Raw genomic sequence first — 23,397 nt, forward strand, 5'->3', positions numbered from 1 at the left:
TTACTAAACTAAGCCAGATCCAGCACATCATAATTCTATGTGCTACACAGTCTTTCTAGGTGACACGGAGAGTGCTGGGGAAAAGGTTCCACAGCTCCTAAGAGTAAAGCACTGGTACAGTAAATCCTTAGTTAAAACTGCAGAACCATCAGAATATGTCTTATGAACTTATAGGTCAGAATTTATCTGACAGTATAGAAAGTTAGAAACTATTATCAGGATTAAAAACAAAAAGTGCCATAGGAAAATTTCAGGACCAAAACCAAATTTTGCTTCCTCACTTTTCTACAAATTATTCAGTTTATTAACTCAAGAGGCACTCTATTAAGAACGTCACACCGATGCCCCTATTTTGCCACCCCATCTCAGGTATACTGTATTATAAGAATTTTTTTCCCATCTATACAGGCACTGCCACCTAGTGGCAATTTTTTACCTGCAAGTTAAAAATTACAGGTAAAAAATTACTTGACCCAGCTCTGGTAACAAACAGTAGACATTGATGGTTTGTCAAATAGTCATTTGTCAAATAAGCAAATGCAATTGGTACAAACGCCACGCCACCAAACTACTGACCAGTTATTAATCAACAGAAAAAAAAAAGTTAAAACATAATAAAAATAAACTTCTTATGTGCTACACTAACTACTATGCAGGGTCTTTCTTCTGACTTCCCCATTAACCCCTTATTACCCAGTGGTGGCACATGGATAACAATGTACCAGAGAAAAGTAAAGAACTGCAGACTTCTAAAAGCAATGATGAAATCTAATCCTCAGTTGAAGATAATGATGATCTGGGTCACTAGGCAAACGTACTCCTGGCCTGTCTTCCTTCCAGGTTCTTAGATGTGACTTCCCAAAACATCCAACAGCATGGAATTGGAAGATGGACTCCTGGTGAATATCTTTCTATAGTTATAAATGGTGAATATTATTTGCAACATTCACCTTAAATTTAGAAGTGGAAACCAAACATTAAAGTTAAGATTAGCCATTGGGAGTATATTTCCTTTAAGATACTGTTTGTAGAAAAGTACTGGATGTGGTCAAAAGCTGACAGGAATTATCACCTGTGAGTCCATAACCTTTTAAGTGATGTAGGTTCAAGAAGAGTTTCCCAAACTTTTTCAAATCGTGGCCTATAGAAAAAAATAATTACCTGTAAACACACTGGTTAAAAAATGCAAGAGACTGCTCTTGGCTGGACCCACAAGGTCTAAAGAGATCAATATTTTGTTTACAATTGATAGGAACCTTTGGACTAAAGGGTCAAATTTATGAAAAGTCCTCATGGAAAAATGCTGACCAGCACCAAAACCACTGTAATTTCTTGGAGAGTTCTTAGAATTCCAGAACTAAGATCACAAAAATTACTTTGGTCTTTTACACATCAATATTCAGGAAAGCGCTTCTCTTATTGAACATTCCTCCAGTGATGTGAGACCCCGGTCAAGAGAAAACAATGATTCCATTCTTTTAATAGGTCAAACCAACATGGTAGGGTCAAGCTAACCTCCCTGGACACCCAGGACCAAAGCTATAGAGCTGAGCAGTGTGTACTTTAATAACCGCATAGGACAACTCTCATATGCCTAGGCACTATTTTTAGATTATTACCTTGGCTGCCTTTCTTCCTTTAAAAAAAAAAAAAGAACAACTTTTCCACAAGTTTCTCTTCTCCAAGTTGGAGAAACTAATGTTTTAACTTTGAGTTATTTCAAATCACAAATTCAGAGACTTGCAAACATGAAGCTTCTGTTCAATCCCCCAGAGGGAGAGGACTCATTCTGATATTTGTGGTTCAAAAAAAAGTTGTAATATTGTGCTTGGAACACACAGAACCAATTATTAACTTCTTGCTACTATTATAAATAATAACAGCTCAGTCCAGGTTACTGTGACCTCTGACAAGTCAAGGAAACAAGTTATTTTCTCCCCTTGTGATTATAACATATTGCAACACTTTTGCCTTTTAATAAATGTCCTGGTACTCTTGAGTTTCCCTTTCAATTCATTTAATTTCAACAATCTGTCAAAAAAAAAAGAGCCAATAAACAAATATTGAATTACATTTTGTTGGGTTTTTCAAACCCTCAAACTCCAGACTTTTACAAAAACAGCTTGTGTGTCTTCCACCCTGACCACCCTGCTACTTTTCCATATACCACAGGCCACCCATAGACACAAAGCCAGGGCGGTGGAGGGAAGCTGACGTGCTCTACTTGGAGCCAGTAGACAGGAGGGCGATGAGGCCCGACGAAGCACTTATGGACAAAATGTAGTTCCTGTAAGAATTTAATGTTAAGGAAAAATCAACCCCAAATTGGTTTTCAACAAAACAAAAAGAACCCATCTCTTTGGAATGTACTGTTTCCCTCCTGCCGCTGTCTAATGACAATAATGTCATTAATGTCTGCAAATGCAATTTACAAGAGAGGAGATTATAAAGAATGAAGAACATTCACAGGAAACGTGTTCCAATTTTAAAAAGAAAACACTTGAGACAGAAACCTAGAACACATGATCACAAATAAAACATCTGAATTCCATTTAACCTGCAGGAAACGAACTGATCAAAGAACATGGGGAGGAAGAAGGGACTTGATTTCCCCAACCCCCCAACCCCCACATCAAGAGCAAAGGAAAAATAAGTCTTCCCTGTCTATCAGTGTTTTGGCTACAACTAGCCTGTAAAAGCAAGGAGGTTCTGAAAGTCTGCAGCTACTCTCAGCCTCAGGACTAGAGTGTTTGGGGCACACCACTCCAGTAATCCCAGGAGATACAAGTTGGAGGGTGTCTGATATTTTATTACATCAAAATCTCCAATGGTTAAAAGTTTGGCTGCACATCCCTGGATAATACCTTTAATAAATTACCTTAATAAGAGAAGACTGATTCTTGCCCAAAAGCTCAATTTAAGAGCAGCTTGAAACACCGTTAAGCTATTATGAAACGTGCCAATTTAACTCCACTGCCTATCCACCCAACCCCAAAGCCCCAAAGTACCAGCAGACACAGGGCTCATGCCAGGAGGTAGCAAAGAAGGCAAGTTTGCTTTGTCTCCTTAGAAGTTTTTTTAAACTAGGCAGGTACACATCATCATATACGTAAGACTGCTTTGTAATACTTATTTATCATGAAGTCTTAATTCATAAACTTAAAAGAACTTCAGATCAAACCAAAAGCCCGTATTTTAAATGTCCAGAAACTTGCCTGAGGTCACGGTGCTTTTTAAAGGACTGACTCCCTGTGTCGTTTTTTGTTACCAGAAAATAACTCAGACAAATCAAAACTAAAACGAACTGTTTCTAGACTTCTAAAAAAGATAATCAACCTGTAAAGGATACACTGTGGGGTTGAAGTTCTTCAGTATAAAGAAGGAAGCAACAATGACCAAGACCAGAAATAGGGTGTTATTATAGAAGATGGAAAATGTTGTAGCTTCATAATCAGCAACTTCATTCTTCTTCCACAAGATTCTGTGGACACAAAACAAGTCATTTAAGTTTTTAAACAGGTACTAAAAATTTTAAATACCACATGGCTCTAGCTCATAGTAAGTTCTTCCTTAAGTGTTCTGGGCAGAATCTGTTTTTAATATTAAATTCAGTCAGCATTGTCTCCTTTTTCCTACTGAAAAAGATATTTCACTTTACTGATGCTCAGGAATTTCCCTGGTGGTCCTGTGGTTAGGACTCGGTGCTTTCACTGCTGGGGTCCAGATTCAATCCCTGGTCAGGGAACTAAGATCCCACAAGCCGCACGATGCAGCCAAAAAAGACAAAAACTTTATCCATGCTCAAGAAACAGTTGCTGGGGATGTTACCTTTTTCCCAGGCAGTTAGAGCTTTGCAGGAAGGGACTGATTAATTGAAATTAGCTTGGTTTCATCAGCAACTGAAATAGGCATCTTTCTCTAGGTACTCACCCAAAACAAACTTGATGATTAGCAGCCTGACAGGGCTTTCTCAGCTGTTTGAGGCTTGAGACCCTCTACAGTCTACAGATGTCAGCCTTCAATATTTCGCCTTAAGACAAGCCCATGGACAAAGCTAGCTGTGGCATCACAGAAGCAGACTTGTCTGTGACTCTCTTTATCCATCTTTATTTAATTCAAACTAAGAATCTGCTTGACCATTAGGAGGAGTTTTTAACTTCTGTGAAACCCATTTACTTTTTATTTAATCTTCTTTACGCATTATGATATCATAGTAATTTACTAGTACTTTATCAACCTTTTCTTTTACCTCTTCACACAGGCAACAGGAAGTTCCAGGGTGCCTATGAATAAGGGAACCTTTATTTCCCTCAGTTAATTAACTTTGTAAAGCAATTTACAAAGTTAAAAGAGTAGGTAGGCTGTGACCCATTAGTGGGACATGAAATCAACTGAGTGGATCTGATGTTCGGGAAAAATTAGAGTGAGTTGAGACCAGCACGTTAAAGAAAAAAAGGAAAAAACAGAAAAGTATCAAGTGCATCACATACAGTAGGGTAATAATTATTGTTCTGTGAAACATTTACATGTGTGTATGTAAAAGTGTATTTGGTCAAAGAGTAAAATATATATATATATTTTTTACTGCAGGTCATTATCAAAAAGGCTGTAACTCATTGCCATAGATGTTTTCTCCCCCAGAAAGATACATTACTCTGGGGCCAGATAGTAGCCCCAACTAATCCTAAGGACAGCACTATGGCTAACGTCAGTACTAACTGCCATGTTTTAGTCACCAAATGTTCTAATCCAAAGTCAACAAGCATGGCTGTAAAGGAGCTAAATGGAAGGTTTAGCCTCATCTTCGTCAGAAGAAATTTGTGGTCTCTAATACATACGCCATATTTCCTTGATTCTGTAGATACCATCAACTTAATAAATCTTCAATTTGCTGTAAACTTTGGAAGAAGTGAAGGACATTACATTAAATGCAGCTATCAACTATAAAATAGCTTCTGATTTCAGAGAAGTTTAAATGTAAATTTAAAAACTATACGTGACTTGGAATTAATACATTACACCATTCTAACAATGATCAAAGAAAACACCAGCCCAGAAATATCCATAGTCCCAACACGGTTTAATGCTACAAAACACTCAGAACAATTGCCTCTGTTTTTAAGGCTCTGGCACAAGACCCAGTGAAGACAGGTTCCTTAAGTAGGCCACTAGCATGCCTTTACTGCTGGTGATTAAATTATCACACCTCCACCGCAGCAATTTTCCCTAACTCCCCATCATGCCCTGAATCAGAACCATCTTCAAGACATTTTTGATGAAAGAGTGGCTTAATCCTTTAGGTTATCCCAGCTCGCAAAGACCGTGTGTTACATCAGGGTATACACAGTCAGGACTGTCTGACAGCTCTCAACTTTTTCTAGTCCACCCTGGTTTATTTTGAAAAAGTTTAGGACCTCCATTTGCCCTCATCAGCAATGGTTCCACAAAAGTTTCACTGGTAGGAAATCTAGTTTGGGAGAACTTCTCAAGCAGTCATTTTTCCAAGGAGCACTTCCTAAAACAGGAGAAAAGTTGAGACCAAAAAACTCAACAACTCTTACAATCTGATAATACTAAATGATGGACCGTCAGTAAGTCAAGGAGAAATAACATTTGTACCTTGGGACAAATGTTAATGAATCTGATTCTCCTCTGCTAATTTCCTTGGAAAGGTAGAAAAGTAGGTTCAAAGTGGCATGTAGTCCGTATTCCAAATGATTTTAGATGGAGGTTTGAAGATACCCTTCTGGGCAGAAAGATGCCGATAAGCCTTCTCTTAAATCTATTGGAAGTAACTAATCCTTTGAGGAAGAAAAATACTGGATCTTAAAGGGAGTCTTGGATCCAGTTAGCAGCATCAATAATGAGTACAGACCTGGGTACAACTGTATCCAGCATGGCCTTTGCGAGAGAATTACAAACAGCACACGTTTCTACTGGTGACAAGAATGAAAATTTTATAATATTCTGACACTCTGCATTTTATATATCAATAAAACCTCCATTTCATCCTACTCTGAAATACCTGGACTAGACAACGGCGAAGAGGTTTCATTTCCAATTCCAACTCTGATCCACTAGTAGAGACTACCTGAACACCACACTGAGAAAGATTCTGAGACACATCCCAGGATCAAGAAAAAGTGCCAGACCAAATCAGGCAAGTCTGTAGTGGGCAGAAGAGACCCATCTGCCATCTCTGATACAATTAATCACCTAAAACCTGTAAGAACTTGTAACAAGCATTTTGAAATTTGGGTAACTATGATGTGCATTCCATTTAAGAACCAATGTTCTAATGAATATTAAAATTTGATGAAAAGGTTAAAAGAAAGTGGTCTAGATTCTCTAATATCTATCCCTATGCAAAAACTTGCAATAAAAAAGCTATTTAAAAAAAAAAAATTAAAAAAAAAAAAAAAAGCTATGCAGGGCCTCCCTGGTGGCGCAGTGGTTGAGAGTCCGCCTGCCGATGCAGGGGACACGGGCTTGTGCCCCGGTCCGGGAAGATCCCACATGCCGCGGAACAACTAAGCCCGTGAGTCACAGCTACTGAGCCTGCGCGTCTGGAGCCTGTGCTCCGCAACAGGAGAGGCTGCGACAGTGAGAGGCCCGCGCACCGCGATGAAGAGCGGCCCCGGCTCGCCACAACTGGAGAAAGCCCTTGCACAGAAATGAAGACCCAACACAGCCAAAAATAAATATTAATTAATTTTTTAAAAAATGGTCCACATCAAAAAAATCTTTAAAAAAAAAAAACTTTGCAATTCTAAAAACAAAAGCTATGCAGAGCCAGAGGTCTTTAAAGCGGTTCCATAGAAAACAGGCCTTCACTGTCATGAGTTTAATATTGTGCCTTCAGTTTTATGAAGGATCCATAGGACGTAATCATTTCAATAATGTTCTGGTGCCTGTCCAAAACCACAGTAGAAGACACTGTTCATTAAGTTACTCAGTGTCCCTTAAATAAGGATCCACTTGATAAAGTCCTTCCAAGATTCAGCGCCAGGAAAGTTTCTTTCCAGAAGGACGTGCACGCTGCTTCTCATCCAGCAATGAAAGCTGGGTGACTCTGGATGCTTCCTCTGACACTTGGAAGCTCAGAGCTGAGTTTAGTGCCCAACTGCTGTAACTAATGCTGAGTCCTTGTTCATCCACCTTTTCTTACTTTTAAACGGTTTCTGATCTTTTTAAATTGTATTGCTTTGTTTCACATGCAATTTAATATTGCAAGTCCCCACAAAGTCTTTCTGGAGAAAAGTGGGATAAAAATTCCGTTTCATAAAGCACCTCGTAGATACTAAAATTTAAGATCCATGAAAACAGCCTCGACTCATGACTCTATTAAACCATCTGGCAACTCTTAAGCACAAGTTTACTCAATCATTCAGAGACTTCTATTCAGATGTCAGACTGTTTTTTAGCCTTCTAACAGCAGCTGTCAGGAAAAATTGGGGGTGGGACTAACAAATGTGGCACAGAATTCGGCAACAGGAGACAAACCTAATTCTTTTCTTTTTCCCAAACAATGCAGATAACCAAGAACCAGATGTCCCCAGGAAAGCTCAGGAGCAGAAATACCACCACCTAAAAATGCTAACACACAACACAACATAAACTCTTCAGACCCAGAGGGGTTAGGTGATAGCCTCAAGGTCACACAGCTACCAAGTGGCAGAGCCAGCACTGGACACAGCTCTGCAGGCTCCTAAATTCCAGCAGAGCAGCTGAATACAAGCTCTCAAGTCAGACTAGCTGCACTCTTACCCTGGTTTTACCACACACTAATCTATGGCCTTGGGCAAGGTACCCGAGCTTTCTGTACCTCAGATTCCTCAGGTGTAAAGTGGAGAAAACAATAGTACCTACCTCATGGAGCTCTTTGGAGGAATAAATGAACTGTGTACAGCACAAAGAAAAGTATCTGGTAGTAATAAAAACTCAAAAAGTCAGTTATTATTCTCATTACCCTGACTTCTAATACCAACGTTTTCCTCAGGTAATTCTAATATCCACATGCTCTAAGCAGAAACCAAAAACTTATTTTCTACAAACAACCCCCTTTTTGATTACCACAAACACTTTAAATAGGGAGCCAAACCTTTCATCTTTTTCCTTCCGAGACATCTTTCTGTTATCAGCTTCAGAAAGTTTTCGAGTCACTTCTTTGGAAACAGCATCCTCCCTCTTCTGTGCTACTCTGGAAGGAAAAGAAAAAAGGTTTCCACATGCTCCAGGAGTGAACATCACACTCTCTCAGAAACACTCTGTACTCGTATCTTGTATTGGCAACTATATACTTTACATTTCAAGAAAATAAGCTGGACAGAAAGTTCCAAGTTTATTACACTGTGCTAGCCAAAAGAAAGGGAGTTCAAGAAACTTCCAAGATGTGGTTTATTAGTGATGTGTTTTGATTTCTGCTTAAAAGGAAGAATTTTCCTAAGTTAGGTATTTAATATGGAAATAAAAGTCAAATGCTATTAACACAGTTTAGTTATGAATCATTATAGCTCCACTTTGTTTTAACTCATAATTTAACTGTTCCACAAATAAATTTGTTAAGGCATTAGCAAATGATACATGATTTCAATTCCAATAAATAACAGGAGAGAAAACTAAGCTTAACAAAGACAGAATTAATAGCTGTAATATCTTAAAGTAAAGCTTTTAACTTTACTCCAAAGGGGAATTTCACTAAAAAGAAATAATACCACATGGTTAAGGAGTGACCAGAGCACTTTTAGTTAAACAAACTACTGGTTTGAGAGTTGCACCAAGAGATAATACGGAATTAGCCAGAAAAGGCTGGAAGTGTTATTCAAGAAATCAAATCAGAATCTTTAGTGATAAGTCAGATAAAGAAAGAAATGACATAATCCTAAAAAAATCTATGAGGTGAATTTTATCAGATGGGGTTGCTAGTGAAAGAGAGGATAAAATTTAACCTGTGATGAAATACAAAAAGCCTCCCAAAGATTAGACATTTAAATTCAACATGATTTATTTTTCATAATATGGGAGAAACTGATTAGCCATAAACATAGAAAAAGTAATAACTGATCACAAGCAAAATATAACAATTACAAAGTCCCACTAAGAAAACATTCAACACGATACTGAGATGTATTGAAAGCAACAGGATGTGCACCATAGAGACAGATATCTGTTCAATCTATGTTCAATTACTCAATCCTCATTACTATGTATATTAAGTTCTGGTCAGTGGACCAAAGGAAACTGTGGGAAAATCAGGATGGATTCCTGAAAAGCCCAAGATCATTCAAGGCAATAGTTCTCAACCTTTCTCCAACCACATGAGCTTCTGGGCTACAAATTAAGCACAAATTCAGGCTGGTTTTACCTGTATCTCCATCTCTATCTCTCACTCAAGAATCAAGTTAGAAGTGACATTATTAAAAAGAAAACCTTTAGTCAGCTTCAACTGATGTATTTTTCCACAGATTGATAACTGGAGGGAGGAAAATCAGTTTGTCTAAAAAAAACAGGTAAAAGGAAATAAGTTCTGAAACGTAAAGAAAAAGGCAGCTAAGAGAGCAGGTAGCTGCTTTAAGAGATACTTTAAGACACTATAATGTCCCACTTTCCCTGACTCATTTTATTATGTAAAAGTTCAGTTCCGCAGGGCAGAGACTCTCATCTCTTAAGCTCTAGCAAATCCCAGGCACTTATTAAGTGTTTCCTGAACTTCCCATAAGACTGCTTTTTTCTAGGAAAGGCCAATTGATAAGAAATGGACATGGTTTACAGCAGAAACCTTTCTTAGCAGAATAGAGGGTAAAAAAAAATACACACACACACCACCACCCCCAACTGTCAGGGTGCTAGGACACAGGCATAAACTATTTTCAGGAGTTGGCTCTAAGCATCTCTTGGACAAATAGTCAATCATCTGTCCACATGACAAATCTTCCTGAAGACACTGAACCAGATAACTAGTTAATTTCTCTTCTATGTCTACAATCCTATACTCGCCTAACAGAGACATTAACAGCCACACTGTAGGTTTATTACAACTCAAGAAGCCCTACCCTCCATCTCAGTGCTCTTAGAAAACAAACCTCACTCAGCGCTGAATGCTCTAAAACAAAACAGGGAAATCCACGGGCCCAGCTCTCAGCCAACTGAGATAAAAAAAACATCTTTGCAAACATTTTTAAAATCATGCCACATTAAAAAAAAAATTCCTATGGGATCTCTCACCCCCAACCTCTCCAACACTGCACACAAACATTTATTACATGCCAGACACCATGGTTTATGTCGCACGTATCATATTTAATCCTCACCATCCCACGAGGTACCATTAGTACTCCCATTTTACAGCTCAAGAATCTGAAGTCTAGAAAGATGAAATGCATGCCCAAGGTTCTGCATTTAAGAGCAGCAGAGCTGGGACTGGAATCCAGACTGTCGACTCTGAAGCCATTCTCTTTACCAACACCTACCCACACTCAGAATCTTGCTGGCTCTTTAAGCCTTAACAATCTTGCCAATCTGTAGGAGTTTTGATGTCAGTAGCAATATTTAATATTACACCAAAACTATGACTAAAAAATAATTCCATTCAGAGAGTGTATTAAGTCAGTAGGTCACTGAAATTTTACTGAACTAAATTAAATGTACCATTAACTATTGTAAGGGAAATAAACAAAAGACATGGCAGTTGCCCTCAAGAAGCCGAAAGGAGAAATGAGGGGAAAGAACATGATTTTTGACTCCAAAAAGGCGAATAAAAATGATATGTAGAACAAGTGAAAAAACACTAGGTCCCAAAGGGACTGAATTCCAAGGGAATCACAAAGGATGGGTGATGCAAAACGCCCACTTCTGAGGGCTTCGCTATCCACAGATGGCCATGCCTCACAAGAAAGACAGCCCAGGACAGCAGAGACCGAGATGGGCTGAATCCTGGCATGGCAGTTAGTGAAGAGGGGCTGTCAAGCAGGGAGACAACAAAGATGACCTGGATTTAGCCGTTCTAGCAACAGCCACGCACAACCTGGACTCCAACCTGGACTCAAGAACGACAGTGGAGAGGCTGCTGAGGCCAGTTTCAGCTGCTGAGACCATTTCTGGCCTCCTTACAATAAATCCCTGTTAACTGAGATCATCTCAATGTGTTTCTACTCATCACTAGAAAGCTTAACACAGGAACAATAAGGACAGTTAAGATTTCTCTGGAAAAGATTCCGAAGTCTTGAAATACCAGACATGTAAGAATGGAAAGAAAGAGAGATGATTCTAAATGAGGGAGGGAATGAGTCACCTTCAAAGGATGAGTCAGAAGTCAGTTCAAAGCTGAGTCAGAAGATCTAAGACCCAATCCTAAAAGACAAGGCCCTACTGGTAGGAGGCAGAAGACTTGCATTCCAGGGCCTGGAAGAATCTGGATTTAATACATTTAGAAAAGAGAAGGCCATGAAGAGTTGTCAGGAGAGTGACATGATAAAATGAAGGTAGAAATAGAGGAAATAGAGTAACCTTTTACATTTCCATATTCTCATAAGAAAAATGCAATTAGCATTAAAAATGTCAGTGTTAAATATAAGAAAAAAAGACCACTTCTTTCACATCCAAAAATTCTACATGGTGAGCCCGGAACAACTCCTTCTAGAAAGAATTCCATTTGACTTCTAAAATGTTACTTTACTTGGTGGGTTTGTTTTTCTGAACCCAATGATTAAGGATGGTACTTAAGTGTTTTAATTCCACCATCAATACCCACTTCCATAGCAGTGTTAGAAGCACTGTCTCTGCTTTTCGATTAGTTGCTACTCCTTCATACTATTAATGTGCCTCCCCCTCCAAATATACATACATATGTATCTCAAAATAGTGCTTACTGAAACCCACACACACACAAATGGTCTTTAAGAAGACCTCCTACTATATAAAAATGCAACAATATATACTTTCTCTTGAGAAATATACTTACTTGTGCTTGAGAACAAATTTCACATTTTTGTATGCAAAGGCTACCAAATATGTGCTTACTAGGGTCATCACACTATACAGAACAGCAGACTGAATAAGATCCATATGCCATATTCGCCAGTATAGCCCTGAATTAAGATAAAAGGGGGAGGGGGGATACAAAAAGAAACAAAATATTACCAGCCAGTTACAAAAGCCTGCTGAATTAATTATAGCTAAACCTGGTAAAATACAGCCCTGATTAGGGAATCCAGTACAGTACAAGGGGAACTTCAGAAGTGAGATATCCAGTAAAACGTTAGTCTCAAGTTTCCCTAGTTGAGAACACTTGAAAAACATAACCTTTCTATAACTAGTACATTATGAGACTTCTGCTTCTAAAATGAGAACCCTGGCTCAACAAAATCACAATTCAGACTTCAAATTTCATTCTAAAGGGTACTATAACGCTAACTACAGGCCATTCCAAAACGCCATGTGCAGCCCCAAACCAGAGTTTACACGCTGACGTGGCTGTTATCTGAAATCAAGGCAGTGCTCAGTGCAGCCAGTGAACCAAAAGGCTCCACACCACGTTAACTGCACGCTGGGTTTTATAAAACCGAAAGAGAAAATACATCTGGATTTGACTGTCCAACAACAGTGCAGCAATGTGAGAGGAAATTCACATTCGGGAACCCTGAGCTCTAAAAACAACCTTGGCCAAGGCTGTGTAGTTTTTCCATCCAAGTAAGAATTTCAGAATTGCCCTAATAGGCTTATTAAAAGGGTTACTACACATTGTAGAGCGGGCCCTTAGCAACTTCTCTCGTCAAACTAGGAAAATAATGTTCTGCGTGAAGCAGTTCTCCTAAAGCTACACTTCTAATTCAGTGCAGGTGTTAATGTCTCTCATCTTAATTCATGAGTTTCTCCAAAATAAGTAATAAGTTTAAGATCTCGTAAGAGCAAACGATAGTTGTAGGGAAAAAAAGCAAATAGGCTATATGCCTAAATGTTAACATCACACGATCTTAACCCGAGCGTTAGTTTTAATACTGATTCGGGGCCGCCATCCCGGAACGAGTAACTCACAATCCGCAGGAGTGAGGCCCGGGAACGAGCTAGCGTACTTTTAAAACGCGCCACAGGTGACTCTCCTGGGATGCCGCCCACCACTACCCTGGACCAGATCACGGAGGCCCACAGAAGCTACGTGCTGCCCCCGAGCCCAGGGCGAGCTGGGGAGAGTGCGGGCGCCGGCTCACGCCTCGCCGGTCCGCCCGGCCCTGCCACGTCCCCGCCCAGGCCGACCCGCCGGCGGCCTCCCCGCCCGCCTCTCTCCAAGCGCTCACAAATGGGGATGGCGGACACGATGAAGGCGTTCCCGAAGAAGAGCGCCGAGGACTTGGCCGAGAGGTTGCGGCTGAAATCCTGCAGGAGCAGGTCCTCCTCAGACTGCTGCTTGGAGCTGCCTTTGGGAGCCATGGTGGAACCGCAGCTGCGAGACGAGAGGGCCGAGTCAGGCTCCGAGCCGGGCGCCAAGCCGGGCAGAGGCCGCTGACACCACCCCCGCGGCCACCGTATCCGCTAACGACCCATCAGCGTCGCGCGCGGAAGAGGGACCCGGCGTTGCGCGGCGCGGGGCAAGCGTCAGCAGGATTGGCCATCCTGGCGCCGCTACGTAGGTTTCTCGGCATGATTGGGCGAGCGGGCCAGACTTCCGGATTCCGGGCAAGTCACGTGACTCGTCAGTTTCTAGGAAAAAGCCGGGACTTGTAGTTTAGTGGGTGCTTTTTTTTTTTTTTTAAATTAACAAAACGTTATTGACGTTACACTTCACAGATGCTGGTAGACTCATGCTTGCCAAGCGGTCGAAATTCCAAAATAAGGAGCTCTGAGTCATATGGTCATTCATTCAATGGGCGCATGGTTAGCCGGCCCTGTGGGTACCTACACTGGGGCGTTGGAAGAGGAAGAGGAGAAAGATAAGTATAGGTAGGTAGCATGTGTTGAGCCCCTTCTTTACACAGCCATTATTTCATTAAATATCCTCAAGAATCCTATGATATGCCCATTTTGAGGGTGAGAGACCAGCAATGCTGGTCTCCAGGGTGTGGGATCTTTTCAACAAAGTAACAGCCTACCTTTGTACAAAAAATGCACTCTTGCTTATAAGGAACTCTTCTCATTGCTGAAGATAATATTTAACATGTGTCCAATACATTTACAAATTACTACACTTTTATTACTTTAAAGATTTAGTTGAAATAATGTGGCCTCCAAAGCCATGCTAGGTAAAACAATACTAAGACAATATGTTGGCTGGACAGGCCTCTGAAGTTCAGAAAATTGAATATGCTGATTAAAACAACTAAATACCATTAACTCGAGTTATCACTTTTTCTTCAAAAATTAATCCTCAACCACTTCATTCTCAGCAAAAGCTTCTTTCATCTACTGACAGGCAAAACTTCAACAACCAACTTAACAGATCTGTTAATAGAGATCTTTCTCACCTTCTCCAGTTGTAATTGACCTTCACAGCTTCCGTTCTAATGGAGCTTTCTGTCTTCAGGCTTTTTCAACCTATTCTCTTTTTTAAAAATAATTATTTATATTTTAAAAATTTTGGCTGCATTGGGTCTTTGTTGCTGCACACAGGCTTTTCTCTGGTTGCCGCAAAAGCGGGGTATACTCTTGGTTGCGGTGCGCGGGCTTCTCATTGCGTTGGCTTCTCTTACTGCGGAGCACGGGCTCTAGGCGCGCGGGCTTAGTTGCTCCGCGGCATGTGGGATATTCGCGGACCAGGGCTCGAACCCGTGTCCCCTGCATTGGCAGGCAGATTCTTAACTACTGCACCACCAGGGAAGTCCTCAACCTATTTTCTGTATAGATACCACAATGAGTTTTCCTGAAATATAAATCCTTCCATCATCTACAGCAAGTATTCCCAAATGCCAGAAGTTTTCACCAATCACAGCAAAATAAGAAGAAAAAATGGACCATCTAGTGAATTTTTCAGAAAACAAACTATTCATTTAAAAATATCTACATTTATGTTTTCTTTTTTTAATGTTTAAATGTGCTTTCTTTTATTATGTGGTGGTGGTGATAGTGAAGAAACTCGTATTTTTCTCTTCCAAAATATTCCTCTCTGTTTTTCCTACCTTAATAAATCACATCCTTTTTCACCCATTTGCTAGGGCTAAAATGTTAAGTTTCAACACTTAATTCCTTCCTCTTGCTCTCCATTTGTGACTAATTCATCAGCAAAACCTTTTGGATCTGTCTCTTTAACTAGATTTCTTGCTTGCTATTTATAAATCAATGATAAAAAAGAAGATAACAGATAAAATCAGAAACTGTAAGATCAAAATCAACAAGCTAGTTAAAAGTAAAAGAGGAAGAAAATAAGAAACAATAATGATGAGGTTAAAAATAATTACACCTGAGAAAAATATCTAAACAATTAAAAAAAGATAAAAGTTTGAAATGTTAGTAGATAAAAATTAATGCACTTTGTAAACCAAGAATAGAAACTAAAGGTAATAAATTTAAACAGAAGAGAATCTAAAATAGTAAGAATTTATAATTTATGGGGTAAGTATAAGAACTATGATAAGCAATGATGCTTATGACAGAGGTTTTTTCATTATGTTAACAATGAAAATCATGAAGGTAGTAGCACACCTGAAGTACTGGAGCAGTGTTTTGGGGGTTTTTTTTTTGGTTTTTTTGTTTTTTTTATTTTTGGCTGTGTTGGTTCTTCATTGCTGTGCACAGGCTTTCTCTAGTTGTGGCGAGCAGGGGCTACTCTTCATTGAGGTGTGCAGCCTTCTCATTGTGGTGGCTTCTCTTGTTGCGGAGCATGGGCTCTAGGCACACGGGCTTCAGTAGTTGTGGCTCACAGGCTCTAGAGCGCAGGCTCAGTAGTTGTGGTGCACGGGCTTAGTTGTTCCGCGACATGCGGGATCTTCGCAGACCAGGGCTCGAACCCGTGTCTCCTGCATCGGCAGGTGGATTCTTAACCACTGCGCCACCAGGGAAGCCCAGGAGCAGTGTCTTTTTATACCAAATGCTATCTAGTACCTTTGGAAGAATAGCAAGGTCTAAGGATCATCTATATATGGTATATATGTCTGTGGCACCTTGGACAAGCAGAGATAACAATCTGCTAAAAAACAAAAAGAAGGGTGGGCAATAGATTCTATCCAAACAAAGATCTGCAATATATTTTTCCTATTTCAATATAGTTCAATTCTATGAAGGAGACAGATAGATGGACTTGATTCCATACCAGCCGGCTTCTAATCTGTGAATTTCAAGCTTAACATTTTCATTATATCACTTCACATTATCAGAATGAAAAAAAAGAAAAAGAGAAAAAATTTAAAGCAGTAATATTTATTGCTGGCAGGGATATGGATCACAAATTTCTCTCATCCACTGCTGTTGGCTTTGTGGAAGAAAATCTGGCAAGTTAAAAATTAATATATCTTTCTGTGGCAGACACTGCAAGTTGCCTAGCCAATAAAGAAAACTACTGCTAGCTTTACACTGGGACATCATGAAGATTAACAAATGGATCATCTAGTACTACTCTAGGGACTGTGGGGTGGGGAAGCTCTCTGTTAAAAAGCCAATTTGCTATGCAACTCTCATTATGGAAATAATTTTTGAAAGAAGATATGAAATACTTATATTAGTCTCTAGGTCCAATATTTTAAAGTTCCACCTGGGAGACAATTTACTCAGCCAAACTACATATTTCAGGCACTGCTCTGTGATTAATTCATTGCTTCATGAATTCATTCAGCAAGTATTTTTTAAAAGCTACTATGTGAAAGGCACTGTGCTAGACCTTTGGAAGTATCCAAATAACAGCCATGATAATTATGATTATGATAACCAACATTTATTGAGTCTTTCTGTTTATGTCCAGCTCTATGCTAGACCCTTCACATACATCATTTAATTTAATCCTTACAGGAGCACTATGAGATGTGTGTTATTATTATCCCCATTTGTCAGATGAAGAAACTGAGGCACAGGTTAGTACAGTAACTCACCTAAGGTCCCACAACTAGTAAGTGGTAGAGTCAAGCTATGAACCACAGGCAATATGACTCCAGGATGTATGCTCTTACCTGCAATTGAGTTCTGGTCTCCTCTGTACCAGTGACGTCTCAGAGTCTAAGTGCTTGCCCCCAAAAGTTCTATTTTGGACAAGCAGCCAAGGGTAGTTTCTTGTGTATCAGTTGCCTTGCAGAGTCATGTCACACACAGCAGCTCTGGCCAGCACATCCTTGGACAGATAGGATTCTGCATCTTATCCATCAGGAAACCTCAGTGAGCAAGCTGGGATCTCCATAGTGGATTCTCTGTCTCAGTGGGGTTGAACATAAAATCCCCCGGAAAGCGACACAATTAATAGAGGTGTACAGAAACAGGACAGACTGAGAAGAGGTGGAAAGCACAAACCATAACTCACCAGCAGCCATATATTAGAGAAAGGGTGATTGGAGAAATGCTTGAGGCTTCCTCATTTCCCTCTGTAAGCCCGAAAGAGACCCCCATCACCTGCAATAAAGCAAAAATGCTCCAAAAATGAAGACAAAACAGATGTGAAGTACAGTAAAAATAATATAAACAGATATAAAAATAATATAAACAGATAAATAATATAAAGAAACGAAAACATAGATGAATGATTTTGCTCAATGTAATTTATCAATTTATATATCACCCCTCCCCCAATATGTTTAAGGCAAAAGTAACAAGATCAAATGCATACAAGATTCAAGCAAGTACCCTGTGACATAATAAGAATTACATATTTGGTCTCTGCCCCGCTTCCTAACAGAACTCCTAAAATCCTTGGAATTACCTGAGTAATGGGGGTGAGAAAAGCATCTCTGGTTTTTCTTCATAAACCCCTTTCAGCCATCTCTGAGTTTGTGCTAACGAGCTGGCCCTGGGAGAATGGGGGCTGATTGCCAGAGGAACCAACCCTGTGAGGGTTGGAACTTTCAGCCCCATTCCACCCGCCACTACCCTGGGGAGCGGAAGAAGATAAGGGCCTGGAGATGACTTAATCACCAGTGGCCAATGATTTAATCAGTCATACCTGCTTAATGAGCCTCCATAAAACCCTTAAACAATGGGGTTCAGAGAGCCTCTGGGCTGGTGCTGGGAGGGCGGGGCGCCCGGAGAGCACAGGGCACCTTCCCACTTGATGTGCCCCCATGCATCTCTTCCATTTGGCTGTTCCTGAGTTGTAAACTTTGTCATAAGCCAGTAATCATAAGTAAAGCACTTTCCTGAGTTCTCTGATCCATTCTCACAAATTATCAAGCCTGAGGAGGGAATTGTGGGAACCCTCGATGTACAGTCATTTAGTCAGAAGCACAAGCAACAACCTGGGACGTGAGATTGGCATCTGAAGTGGGGGGCAGTCTTGTGGGACTAAGCCCTTAACCTACGAGGTTTGCACTGACTCCGGGTAGTTCGTGTCAGAATTGAGTTAAACTGTAGGACACCCAGTCGGTGTCCACCAAAAATTAGAGGCTAGCTTAGGGTGGAGAAACACACACCTTCGGTGTCAGAAATGTTGGGAGTAGTGTGGAAGGAAATAGGTTTTTTCCTTTTATAACCCCAGTGAGTGAATTGTGCCAGGTATAGAACATAAGACATAAGGGATCTTGTAAAGCAATCATACTCCAATAAAAATGTTTTTAAAAAAGAAAAAAAGACAGTGGCGGGATCGATATAACTGAAAAGCTCACTTTGCCAAAGGCCGTCAAACTAAGATAGAATCAACAACCAATGTGATGTAGGCCAAATACAACATGTTTGGGGTTGAATCTGCACCATAAACTCCCCGATTTATGGAGACTTAACTGTACACAGAAAAGAAAAAAATTAAGGTGTTATATTTTTTTCCCATACCTCTAAGCAATTAACTCAATTCCCTGAAACTGACCAGGTGTCCCACAAATTGAACTTAATTCTGGCACTATATACCTGACCTGTCAGATTCCACAGGTTAAGGGCTCAGTCCCTCAAAACTGCCCCCCAAGTCAGACACCAATTGCAAGTCCAGGTTGTCACCCGCACTTCTGACTGACTGGCTATAAATTGGAGGTTCCCGCGACCCCCTCCTAGGGTTGAATTAATTTGCTAGAGCAGCTCACAGAACTCAGGAAATCAGCTTACTCCCTAGTTTATCTTTTGTTTTTTTTTGCAAAAGATATTAGAGGGTAAGAATTGACCAGCCAGATAAAGAGACACAGGGATCGAAGTCTAGCACACAGGAGCTTCTATCCCAATAGACTCTGGGACCCAGCACGGGAAAGCATTCTGGTTCACCAACCTGGAAGCTTTTCCAACCTTCCTTTTGGGTTTTTAAGGAGGCTCCATTGTACATGCATAGTTGATTAAATCATTGGCCACTGGTGATTGATTCAACTCTTAGCCCCTCTTCCCTCCCCAAAGGTCAGGGGGGTGGGAATGAAAGGTCCAACCCTCTAATCAGGCTTGGTTCCCCTGGCAACCAGCCCCCATCCTTACATTACCCAGGGGCTTTCCAAAAGTAATCTCATTAACATAACAAAGGACACCCTTATTACTCTCAACACTTTAGGAAATCCCGTGGGTTTTAGGAGCTGCCTGCAGGAACAATGGACAAAGACCAAATATACATTTCTCATTAAAGTTACAATGTCACAGGTGTAATGAAAAAAGCCTTACCATTTAGAAAGAAAGGTGCCCTTTTGTAGAGAACGCTGGGCAATGTTGGCCCTTAGACTTGTTCAGGCCCCTTCTCCCACCCACCAAACACACACCTTGACATTGACATGTTTTCCAGCTCTTTTGTTTTGGTCTTTTTAATATAAAGATAAGGTCTTGAGAATTCTAAATTCGCACTTCACTGCGGAATTGATTTTGAAACCAATTGAGACATTAAAATACTTGAGGGACAAGAATATGTCTTAGAGCTTGAAGCTTATATTTTCCAAGATAAATATTTTCCTTTTTTAGGAAATGCTGATTAGCCTGTGTAAGTCAGAGACTATTTCTGAAGCAGACAGAAAATCCTGTTTCTTTTGTGCCTAAGGGAATTTATAAAGTCACTCACTTCTTTAAGAAAATGATACAGATATCCAGAAAATATGTTATCTTAATATCCACTGATAGAGGCCATAATACTTTAACTCTCAAACCTCCCCCTGGAATCTTCTAAATGTGAGACTTATCACACATGCATCATCCATGCAGCACTGCAGGGCACAATAAAAATGAAGATTTGCACTGGAAATCAGTTTTCTTTAGTTACACATTTAACCTAAGCACTATGGCAACAGAATATAAGATAAAGTAGGTCATGAATTTCAATTGGAATGGCTTAGTGGATAGAAAAGCTCAGTTGTAATTTGTTGCTCATTTTTTAGGAGTCTTTACATAAAAATTCTTCCATTTCACACACCCCTGCCAATGTAATCTAACAACAACCTCGTAGATAAAAATCATAAGACGAAATTCTTGAATGGGACTCATTCAGTCTCAGTAGTTATTTGGTTTGCCACTTAACTAGTAGTGTCCATCTCCATACTCATAAATAGATGAGGAAGGGAATTCCAGGTAAAAGGAATAGTTTTATGAGTGCAGAGTCCTGCAAGTGTACAGTATACAACTTGAGATCATTTGGAGGATGATCAAAATCAGACACGAGGGGCTTCCCTGGTGGCGCAGTGGTTGAGAGTCCGCCTGCCGATGCAGGGCACACGGGTTCGTGCTCCGGTCCGGGAAGATCCCACATGCCGCGGAGCGGCTGGGCCCGTGAGCCATGGCCGCTGAGCCTGCGCGTCCGGAGCCTGTGCTCCGCAACGGGAGAGGCCACAACAGTGAGAGGCCCGCGTACCGCAAAAAAAAAAAAAAAAAAAACCAGACAGATAAGAGGATTTTAAAAAGGATATGTTTCTGTCACTGTAAGCCTAATGGAATCATAGGTGGTCTCCTAGGAACCTAGCTGGACACCTACACCAGCTACGTAGGCTATTTTTATCCAAGAAATAAAATGAAATTAAGTTCTAATCTCTTTTATAGTATTTTCTGATTCCATCTTTCTTTGCTTCTGGGGTAAATATGTCCCTTGGTCTTACTGACCCATATTTTAAAATTCCAACTCCTCTAGGACCTTTCTGTACTAAATATTCTTTCTGCTTTTCCATCTCTTCCACGCATAGAGCTTACAGGTCTCTAGAGTACGAAAGATCTGTCTGTTTAATCTGCCAGAATAATACCTGTGTGATCTTGGGCAAATTACTTACCTTCTCTAATCCTCACTTTCCTCTCAAGGTTGCCGTGTGCATTAAAAGAAACAATATGAAGCCCTATCTGGAGCAGAGTAAGCTCTCAGTGGCAGTAGTTATTCTTCTTCCTCTTCTCTTCTGTCTTGACGTGTTGCTTCCTACTCTACTTATAATGTGCTCAGCAGCCTTCTCACCTCCTGCACACACACACACTCACACGTGCACTCTGGCAAGCACACACTTTCCCTCAACTCTTTCACATGCTTAAACTCTCCACCTGCTCTTCACCGCCAGAGAGTCTGCTCCTACTCACTCAGTCCCTTACTTCCCACTCATTCCTAACCACACTGCAACCTGAATTACACTTCTGCCTCTCTTCCATATCTGCCCTAGCAACAGTCTACTAAATTGCCAAAGCCAAACAATGTCCCTCAGCTTTTAACCACCTCACCTATCTTCAGCATTTAGTACCATTGGACATCTCATCTTCTCAAAAGTTTCTCTTCTCTAGTCTCCAGTCAGCTGCCCTGACTACCCTGACCCTCCCTGCTTCCTGGGTAGGTTCGCCCACTCAAGCAGCTATGAGTGAGTCAAGGGGTAAAATCGTAGTGGTTCTAATCAGAGGCCTCAAAAAGTAGAACCACGCTGGCAATAATTTTGGCAAAATGGAGATAACTTTTGCAGATAAGTCTTAAACTCAGTGTTGCTCCCTAATCAACAAAAACTGAGGAGCTTTTTAAACTGCTTCATACCCCAGCAACACAGAACAAAGTGAAGGGAAACCAGCAAATGTGCCCAGAGCTTTACAGTAAGCACATCAGAGAATATCCTTCCTCGTCTTTTCCTACACAGATCTATGCATTAGCTGGCAGGAGCAGAAATATCTAAAACTACATGCACGACTACTGAGCTGCGTGTGTTTAAAGTCTGAGCTGCAATCAGTTACAGATAGTTGAGATTCTTCTACAATTATTTTTAAATTCCTTGTTCCAAAGAGGTCTTCATTTTGCTGTATATCAGTTGTGAATCTCATACAGATGAATGTCAAGAGATGGTGCAGAATCAGATAATTAACAAAGGAAGGAACTAAAACAGGGAACTGAAACTTTTCCCTTACCACCTTTTGCAAGGGTTTCACAGATTCTCAGCTAAGAAGTCATTAGAGTTAATGCAGAAATCATGATGTATATTACCTCAGCGTGTCGTATACATATTGGTTAACAGCACAGGTCCTAGAATAAGATTGCCTGGGTTCAAATCCCACTTCTACCACTTATTGGTTGTGTGAAGGTGAAGTTATCGCATATCTCTTTCTAAGACTTTGTTTTGCTAATCTATTAATCAGGGGAAATGATAATACTTTTTTCAGAGGGATTTTGAAAACATTAAATGACAAAAATGTATGTAAAGTATTTAGCTTGTATTCAAAATATGTTACGTAAATCTTCCGCTTTCTTTTGCTACATTTTCTGCTTTAGCTCCTCCCTGAGAAATTCTGCTTTAATTATTTGTAAATATACAAGCGTGTGTGTGTGTGTGTTTGTGTGTGTGTGTGTGTGTGTGTATTGTATAGCTAAATTGGAAGATAAAGCGGGGGAAACTTGGCCTCAAGAAGACAGTCACCCCTGGTGGAAGATTACAAGGCCTATCTCTACCCAGACTAGAAATTGACCACAATCCACTTCTTCCTTAAACAGAGGCAGAGGGGACTTCTGCCCCTGACCTGGAGAAAGGAGGAAAGGTGTGGGCCATCCTACATCAAAGGGGTAGGAGAGAGGGCGAGTTGCCTTCTCAAACCTATTCTCCACCAGAGTAACATTTTACTGTTTTATTATGATTATAAAATAATTCTGATTCTGAAAGCTGGAAAAGACAAACACACATTAAAGAAGAAACCAAAAATGAACCCTGATCTCATAGGTCAGAGGTAACTTCTATTAATATTTTGAAGCAATTTCTTTAGTCATTTCCTATGCATCTATTTGCACATCTATAATTAACATAATTGAGATCAGTGATATATATAGTTTTGTCTACCTTTCCAATTGTTCCATTAGGAGCATTTTTCAATGTTACTGAAATATCTTCAAAACTTTCCTTCCAATGACTACAAAATTGTCCTTTGGATGAATGTACTACAGTTTAT

The 23,397-nt window shown here is 40.2% G+C and overlaps 1 protein-coding gene across 2 annotated transcripts; it reads right to left on the reverse strand.

Moving 5' to 3' along the window:
- Positions 1 to 2,000: 2,000 nt before the first annotated feature.
- SSR3 (signal sequence receptor subunit 3) lies at positions 2,001 to 13,541 on the reverse strand. Of its 2 annotated transcripts, none has more exons than XM_004325162.4 (5): positions 13,293 to 13,541; positions 11,960 to 12,086; positions 8,102 to 8,200; positions 3,350 to 3,481; positions 2,001 to 2,287 (listed from the first exon to the last, which is right to left on the reverse strand). In XM_004325162.4, the coding sequence occupies exons 1-5, from the start codon at positions 13,423 to 13,425 to the stop codon at positions 2,221 to 2,223; spliced, it is 558 nt and encodes a 185-aa protein (XP_004325210.1). In that variant the 5' UTR covers positions 13,426 to 13,541; the 3' UTR covers positions 2,001 to 2,220. The 2 variants fall into 2 exon arrangements, with proteins under 2 accessions (XP_004325210.1, XP_019801836.1); XM_019946277.3 differs by lacking the exon at positions 13,293 to 13,541 and adding an exon at positions 13,033 to 13,153.
- Between the last annotated feature and the right edge of the window lie 9,856 nt (positions 13,542 to 23,397).

The sequence above is a fragment of the Tursiops truncatus genome, chromosome 4 (assembly GCF_011762595.2).
Source record: "Tursiops truncatus isolate mTurTru1 chromosome 4, mTurTru1.mat.Y, whole genome shotgun sequence".
NCBI classification, from domain to species: domain Eukaryota; kingdom Metazoa; phylum Chordata; class Mammalia; order Artiodactyla; family Delphinidae; genus Tursiops; species Tursiops truncatus.